Source organism: Polypterus senegalus, unplaced genomic scaffold (genome assembly GCF_016835505.1).
Source record: "Polypterus senegalus isolate Bchr_013 unplaced genomic scaffold, ASM1683550v1 scaffold_908, whole genome shotgun sequence".
NCBI classification, from domain to species: Eukaryota; Metazoa; Chordata; class Cladistia; order Polypteriformes; family Polypteridae; genus Polypterus; species Polypterus senegalus.
In genome coordinates, this window is record NW_024383197.1 from 1 (window position 1) to 8,549 (window position 8,549).

Genomic DNA, 8,549 nt, shown 5'->3' on the forward strand with positions numbered 1-8,549 from the left:
TTAATTTTTTTAATGACTGTAGAGCACATGAATATCCTATTGCTGAACAATAAAAAAATGAAGACACAGAAATTAACTTTAAAAGAAAATAAAGTTGCTTACCCAAACTTGCACACATCTTATTCTGGTTGAAGTCAACTTATACACACGCCAAATTTCATCCATAATCAATACAATGAAAGCAAAGCGGCTCACTCTTACATAAATGCACAACAGGCACATGACAAATCCAAGTTACACATTGTCATTCTCCGTATGGTCTTGTGCTGTGTCAACAATGTAAAAGTGATTTTCAGAGATTTCCTGGTATAGTGTGATGTATTTAGAGGCTCGCTTTGTTCTGGGCAGCACAAATCTCTCGGTGAATTCATTCTTACTCAATTGCCGACTGCCCTGAGTGATCAGCACACAGTTTATAAATGTCAGCGCAAAAGTGTAACAGTTGTGATCATTCTCATTGTACCTGAAAAATGAAAGCAACAGAACAGACATTATTAATCGGAGGTAGGCTGTCATTGCCTGAGAGATTCTGATCTCACATAAGTAAAAAGGCTTAGTGTCTGGGAAGACCTTTCATTTGTGCATTGATATTATTTCTATGAGCTATACGCACACACGCTGCATACCTTTTTGGGTCCCACGTGTCTGCCTGTGAGAAGTGCTCCAGGTAGTGGTCCCACTGGTCAATTAGACTGTACATATCAGGCTGCACCAGGGCCACACTGACTGCCTGCTCCCAGCCACTTGTATCCTGGCACACTCCACTTTCTCTGTAGTTGTACACCATACCTGAAAAGGAGAAAGAACAAAATCATCAGGCGTGCAGAGCTGCAAAAAACCTCCTTACACGATGATGAGCTCAAAGACGACTGTACCTGCAGTACTGGTGATCCCCACATGAAGATCCGATTTTCCATCATAGTCCCTAAAAAGAACACGACCACAATATTTCAGTAATGTGATCCAAATCTCCAGAAGGAAATCTAAAAATTGGATCGACTCCAAAGATTGGCTATGTGTAGCATCCTGCTGTTTTAGACACACCTCAGATTAGGATCAATACTCGTTTTCAAGTGCAGCCCCACTCCATCATTCAGCCATAATCATTGCTCAGTGTGGCTGTTTCCCTATAGCAGTAACGAGAAGCATAGGGGCATGCGCATCAGTCCCGGCTGCTGAACAGGCCACACGGCTACAACACCTGTTGCGATTAAGGCCAGAATTAGTTAAAAGCTATAAATAACTGTGCCCTGCCATCCATTCTGTGAGGGATCACAGCGCGAGCCACAAAATTGTGGCACTCAGAACAACAGAGGCTTGATACTAGCAGCGAAAGATCGAGGCAAGAACTTCAAATGTGTTTGTGCAATAGCTTAGCATAAAAAAAGTGAACTGAGAACACGGTCAACACAAATGTTTCTTAAGGCAAGCTGCAAAGAGAGGACGTTGTTATTGACAAATGTTTATCTGCACACCGTGAGCAGTGCAGGAGCAAAAACACTCCACGAAGACGTCAGACAAGGCTGACTGCAAAGCACGCGAGAACATCTCAGCTTTGACACATCAAACCCCAGCCCAAATGACTTCATATGTACTAGTGGGGTCATCATGGTGGGGGAATCTTTGAAAGCTCTATCCCCACCTGCCCAATGGCTCCTGATTTTCTATAGGGTAGCCCTGGTATCTCTTGTTTCTCGTTCTGATCGTGGACAGGGGGCTGGGGATGGGGCTAAGCTGAAGAGATTCGTACAGCCAGACTGTTCACATGTGTTTGTAGAACTAGATATTGTCAAGCAAACGCTAATGCAGTTCTTTAGGGATGACGGAAAACAACTAACATTTGCAAGTGCTGCAGATACAATCAGAACAATTACATTTAGAGGCTAAAAGAAGTACATTTTAAGTAATTAAAAAAAAATCATTTTAAAAATGAATGTGCCAAAGGGAATTCAAAAATCATTAGTTTCTTCAGCCGTATATTTTCTGATCCTGTTAGGATTTCCCACGGTATCAATTGTATTGAAGGAAATGAAAATAATGTCATCCTTAAACCGTCAGTAGGCATATCTGAGCAGTCACTTGAAAGGAGAAGCACCAGAGGACTGGAAAGTCACGAAAGTGACTCTGATCTCCAAGAAGGGAGACAAAATAAATCCTGATAATTACAGACCAATAAGTCTCACATCCATACATACTGTACCTGGCAAAATTATAGACAGTATAATAAGACTTAAATTAGACAAGTACCTATATTTTTGAACCGGCAACTGGAAGAGTTGACGAAACAAATCATATGATATAATTTAATCAAAAAGAATCTGACGCAGTCCCACACTGAAGACCAAAAGCCATAGGCATCGTGCTGGTTAATCAGCAGATAAGAGGAGAACGCGTCACTAGGAGTGCAGTCATCAGTGGAATCCCCCAAGACTCTGTCCTGGGACTCTTACTTTTCTGATTTATATTAATGACACGGATTCCAGTGTAGTTAATAAACTTATGAAACAGCAGATTCTGAACAGGCAGCAAAAAAAAAAAAGAAAAACACCTGGACAAACTTCAGAACTTGGAGAACACTTGGAAAATGCAGCTTAATGCAAAAAAGTGCAAACGGAGCATCAGTTACATTCAAGATGGGAGACACTGTCCTTCAGGAAGCAACCTCCAAAAACAATTGAGGGTGTTAAATGGGTGCAATGTTCTCATTGATTAAGCAATATGCAGAAGTAATTAAAAAGGCAAATAAAACATTAGGTTACATCATAAAAACTGTTTACTGCAAATTGAGGGATGTTCTACTTAAACGAAATTATATACAGTAATGTACCAGTGAGACCACATCTGGAGTATTGTGCACAGTTCTGATCTCCATGCAACTAGAAAGACACCGCAGCACTTGAAGCCGAGTGCATCCCAAGGGTGAAGGACATGTGCCACTCTGACAGACTCCGAGAATTAAACCTGCTTAGTCTTAAGCAGAGGAAAGAAACTGTGTGGAGACCTGATCGAGGTATTTAAAATCATCAAAGAATGATAAAGCTGATCCAGCAGAGCTCTTTCCACTTAATTAATTAATTAAACAGGATCATCTCCAGACAGAGGAGCAGCTTCAGCGACAGGCTGAGGAGATCGTTCCTCACCCACACTATGCGACTCTTCAATTCCACCTGGGGGGTAAACGTTAACATTATACAAAGTTATTGTCTGTTATACGTGCATTTTTATCAGTTTTTAATTTAATATTGTTTTTTTATCAGTATGCTGCTGCTGGAGTATGTGAATTTCCCCTTTGGATTAATAAAGTATCTATCTATCTAATTTAAGACAGAAGGTGCAACAACAACATTTATTTATATAGCACATTTTCATACAAATAATGTAGCTGAAAGTGCTTTACATGATGAAGAAAAGACAAAGTAAGGATTAGAATAAGACAACACTAATTAACATAGAATAAGAGGAAGATCTGATGGCCAGGGAGGACAGAAAAAACAAAAAAACTCCAGACAGCTGGAGAGAAAAAATAAAATCTGCAGGGGTTCCAGGCCACGGGACCACCCAGTCCCCTCTGGTAGGAAGCATTTCTTTGCACAGAATTGTGGGAATCTGAAACAAACTACCAAGACATGTAATTGAAGCAGAAAACTCGACAAATTTTAAGGAATTCCTGGGTGACATGTTGAGACATAGCCATTAGCTAAACAAAGAAGTTGGATGGACTGAATGGTCTCCTCTTATTTGTTAAATCCCTTATGTTTTTATGTTCTTACACATGTTTTAATATTGTGTGGCTTTACCAGACCTGGAGAAGGAGGCCAGCACACAGACACACTACAACAAACTTAGAGACTTGGACTTTAAGGACCTGCACTTGCATAGTTCTGCATTAATGAACGAACGAGGTGGCAACAGCTACCATTTCACTGCTGGAACACACAATGCATGCCACCAGGCAATTTAGGACACGGCACAAGTCATTTGCAGCCTGCGTGAAGCCATATCGTACTAACGGTGTATGAAGACACGATGACGGTGTGCGGTCGGTCAGGACTGCAGTAAACTTATGAATGAGATCAGAGCGAAGTTTGAACAGCTTGTGCCCAACTGCCATGGCGTGCCGGTCATTAACAAGGGGCAGTCCTGCTGTAGCCTTCATTGCAGAGTGTAAAAGACTGCATGTTTAACTTCAAAGTATGCAAGGCTTGATCTTCATGAAACATTCTGTAATCATGCAGATGGACACTACAGTACACTGAAAATGAATGTCCAAGATGAGATTCTTCTAGGTTCATGTTTTCTTGTTCTATCTGATATAGTCCCAATGGTCCACTTTCTGTTTACTGGATTTTCTTTTGTAAGCCTACACATTGGACACGCTGAAAATTATATAAAGAATTTTACAAGAATAGATCTTATATATGCCAATAATATCTATCTCAGGGATTATTAAAACAGTTTAACTTTCTTGCTCCACAAATTTTCACTGCAAGAATAATTTTCGATTACAGAATACTGTATGTATTGGATTGTATCGAATGGAGTTTTATCTGTTAATCATACTAATCGATAGATCCAGAGGATCCTTTAACAGCACGTAGTGTAATTTGACATGACCACCACCATATTCAAAGTCAATCGATTTCAAGCACAATGATACATGTATATCGCTCAGCGGAAGTCTGAATAATGACAAACCCCATATACTCGTATTCTATACTGCACACCTTATAGGAATTATACATTCTGCAGTGGTTCCTGCTTCCGTAGTAACAAATGTAGGTTAGCAAATTGATTTTAAGTTTACACCATAAAAAACATTATACATGATTTACTCTGAGAGGTTTTTAAACTAGTATTCAAGATTAACATTAGGAAAACTGTAATGGAAGTTTGCACCCAAGTATTGTTCTTCCGCTTATAAGAAGCTGTTGAAGTGTAGACTAAAAGAACCAAAGTAAAAGGTGAGTGTTGCTGCTGTAAATCCGTACATGTAGCTCTTGGCGGTTATTTACGGCTCATAACTAGCAGCAAAAGAGCGACCGCGCGCCCAGCCCCGACTCCATTGGCCATACCAACGTTTCAGCAACGGAATAAAACAAGAGTAACAAACTCAGGGCGAAGAGTGGTAAAGCCAAGCCGCCCTCGCCGTGTCCGGAAAGGGTTTTCCAACGAAAACCATTGCCATACTTACCTGAGAAACGTGCCCTTTGTGGGTTTCACCAGAAACGAACATTTTGCCTGGTGTCCATCAGTAAAGGGGCTGGGGATGCTAACAGGTGCGTCTTCAAGTCTCCTGTGGCTCAAGCTCTCTCCACACACAGGACACAGTTCCGGGACAAAGAAGCCATAGATCTCTCCTCTGCAGTGCTGAAAGCGGACAACCCGTTTGTCCATCTGCATCTCGGTTCGTTGTCACAACCTTATTACACTTGTGCGTCTGCTGTAAAAAGCTCTCCCTGCAGAACGATTTCTTCCCGAATTCGGTACAGGCATCTTGATTGATGGGCGAGTTCACCAATGACATTATGTATTTGAAGAGCACCGCCCCCTACCGACGTGGACGTCAAAGAGGTACAAAGGTGGTCTGAAGGGCGGGAGAAAGGCGCCTTCTGCTGCCCTGAACTTTACAAAACAGTGCTTCAGCTATCGCCTGCTTGCCTGCAGTGTGTTATCGTGGTCATGAAACTTTAGTTTTCATTTTCAAGTAATTGGGATTGAAAGATTAAATTTCAACTAAATTAATTCTGTCCATTCTTTATTGCCAGTTTAGTCGGTATGGTTGTCGGTCTCTCTGCTATTCTACCCTTCTCTTCTTCTGTAACATTTTCTGTCCTTTGTAAAAAATTCATGCTATATGTTATGCAAACTACCAAACCAATCGTCTAGATCGGGGGAGCCCACACTTTTTCGGCTTGCGAGCTACTTATAAAATGACCAGGTCGAAATGATCTACTTACATTAAAAATTATATATATAAAGGGCAGCACGGTGGCGCAGTGGTAGCGCTGCAGCCTCGCAGTTAGGAGACCTGGGTTCGTTTCCCGGGTCCTCCCTGCGTGGAGTTTGCATGTTCTCCCCGTGTCTGTGTGGGTTTCCTCCGGGTGCTCCGGTTTCCTCCCACAATCCAAAGACCTGCAGGTTAGGTGGATTGGTGATTCTAAATTGGCCCTAGTGTGTGCTTGGTGTGTGGGTGTGTTTGTGTGTGTCCTGCGGTGGGTGCCTTGTGCCCTGTGTTGGCTGGGATTGGCTCCGGCAGACCCCCGTGACCCTGTGTTCGGATTCAGCGGGTTAGAAAATGGATGGATATATATATACTGAGTATACTTTATACATAAAATATATGTTGTCGTACCTTACATAACTGAATAACCTTCATGGCACAATGACAATTCAATACATTTATTTATGGTCACTACAGTATTTGGATTTAATAATCTTCATGTGGGAAAAGGCTGACTCGCATAAATAAGTAGAGCAGAATAATGCAGTCAAGGAGCTTTTGAATTCAGCTGAGTGAAAAATGACGGCTGTCCGATTAACTGCGATTTTAGTTCCCTCTCCTTTCTCTTTCTCAGATCACTTTTCGGAAGAAAGTCAGTTTCATAGTTTTTATGAACAGTTCGAAAGTGCCTTTCCACATTTTCCTTCTTTGGAATGGCAATGATAGATTGACAGATCAGACAAACGCACTTCGATTGTGACATTGTGAGAGAAAAAAATCCTCTTCTAATTCCACATAAAGCCCATACCCGCCCCAAACAATTTCTTTTTAAATCCCTTCTTTAGTCGATATAAATTGGAAAGCTAACTTGATCACTTAGATGTCCGGAGTTTTGCAGTAGCTCACACGTTTGATTGTGCGTGCGGGATGACCAGTGTGTTAGAAGAGAAGAGATCTCAGACTGGCCATAGGGAGGATATATGATAGTCTAACGTTTAAAAAAAAATTTTGAATGCAAGGCAATCTGCCTACACTACCTTTGCAATCTACCGGTCGATCGCGATCGACGCATTGGGCACCACTGGTCTAGATTAAATGATTATTTTTAATTAAGGACATATGCCTATGATGGTGCAGTGATAGCGCTGCTGCCCCGCAGTTAGGAGACCTGGGTTCGCTTCCCGGGTCCTACCTGCGTGGAGTTTGCATGTTCTCCCCGTACAGTCTGCGTGGGTTCCCTCCGGGTGCTCCGGTTTCCTCCCACAGTTCAAAGACATGCAGGTTAGGTGCATTGGCGATCCTAAATTGTCCCTGGTGTGGCATCCTGACCAGGATTTGTTCCTGCCTTGCGCCCTGTGCTGACTGGGATTGGCTCCAGCAGACCCCTGTGTTGGGATATAGCAGGTTGGAAAATGATTGACATACGCATATTTTTGTCAGTTTAGGATAAAGCATTCTGCCTAACGTGCAACTTCAGAAAAAGAATCGATAAGCAAACAATGCTATTCCATCATACCACCATTAGCGCAATTGTATTCAGGTACAAATAAGAAAAAATGTCAACAAGACATTAAAAGCACTGACACTGGAAACCAATGTAAAGAGATGACAAAAGGGAGTTCTAGGACCATGGCTAATAGTCTGTGGCAGAATGTGTCATTATTTGTTGTGGAAGAATGACTTGAACCATCTGAAAATAAATACAAATACAGTCAGTTCTGTAATATGCAAATACATATACATGTGCATTTCTATAACCAACACAATAAAAAAAGCCACTTAATCCATCAATCAGTCCTGAAATCTACTTATCCTAGTTCAGATTCACAGGGACTGGAGCCTACTCGGACAAGATGGGGTGTAAGGCAGGACCAACCCTGGACAAGGCCCATCTATCACAGGGCACAACAACCCTGCCAACCCCCATACCTTCGCTCCAACCCACTCATGCGAGGTCATATGGGAGTGACCAGTTATCCTCACATGTAAATCATAAAACGTTTAATTACACAAATTCTACAAATCCTAATTTGTAAATCCTATATGGTACATTATATGTACAAAATAACAGTATTTAATTCTGTGTATTTTAGCAAAGCAGACGGTTGAGAGGGGTAGTCAATAGTGGTAATATCTCACAGATCCTTTGTTATGAGTTCAAATACTGTGTCAGGGTGTTATCCATTTGGATTTTACAAGTTCTCGCCTTTTCATTATATGTGTACTCTGGTTTACCTCCAGTTTTACCAAAAATATACTGTGTAGTTTACAAAAATATGAAGAACGATTTATTTTTTTGTATAGTGCTCTTCACTGAGTGCTGTGAGCAACTCTCAGTGAAAATGCAAGTGCAGATTATATTAATGACCACACACAGAACTATAACACATAAAAATACAGACTTGATAAAACATATTGAGAACAAGGTAGAAACTGATTAAAAATAAATAGAAACCAATAATATCTGCTCGTTAATTAACAGTTGAACTATGGTCAGCTGACAACAGAGGAGATTAAAATTGTAAAAGAGAAAGTCAAACAGAGTTTCAGTCCTGAAGACCTCGGCCAACCGGCCACCTCGCCTTCCTGGATTTTCTGCAGTGGAGTT

General features: G+C 41.3%; 1 protein-coding gene across 2 annotated transcripts; it reads right to left on the reverse strand.

The window, feature by feature from the left end:
- Nucleotides 1-98: 98 nt before the first annotated feature.
- LOC120521448 (MKRN2 opposite strand protein-like) lies at nt 99-5,517 on the reverse strand. 2 transcript variants are annotated; one of them, XM_039743051.1, is made up of 4 exons: nt 5,192-5,517; nt 876-925; nt 627-789; nt 99-463 (listed from the first exon to the last, which is right to left on the reverse strand). In XM_039743051.1, exons 1-4 carry the CDS (start codon nt 5,398-5,400, stop codon nt 235-237), a joined length of 651 nt encoding a protein of 216 aa, XP_039598985.1. In that variant the 5' UTR covers nt 5,401-5,517; the 3' UTR covers nt 99-234. The 2 variants fall into 2 exon arrangements, with proteins under 2 accessions (XP_039598985.1, XP_039598986.1); XM_039743052.1 differs by lacking the exon at nt 5,192-5,517 and adding an exon at nt 1,045-1,482.
- Nucleotides 5,518-8,549: the final 3,032 nt, after the last annotated feature.

Excerpts from the sequence above, each read along its gene's own strand:
- LOC120521448 (XM_039743051.1), bottom strand. The coding sequence starts at position 5,400 with ATGCAGATGGACAAACGGGTTGTCCGCTTTCAGCACTGCAGAGGAGAG. Across the intron at positions 790-875 it reads GGGGATCACCAGTACTGCAG|GTATGGTGTACAACTACAGA; the intron begins GTACAGTCGTCT and ends TCTCCTTTTCAG. Across the intron at positions 464-626 it reads GACACGTGGGACCCAAAAAG|GTACAATGAGAATGATCACA; the intron begins GTATGCAGCGTG and ends TTCATTTTTCAG.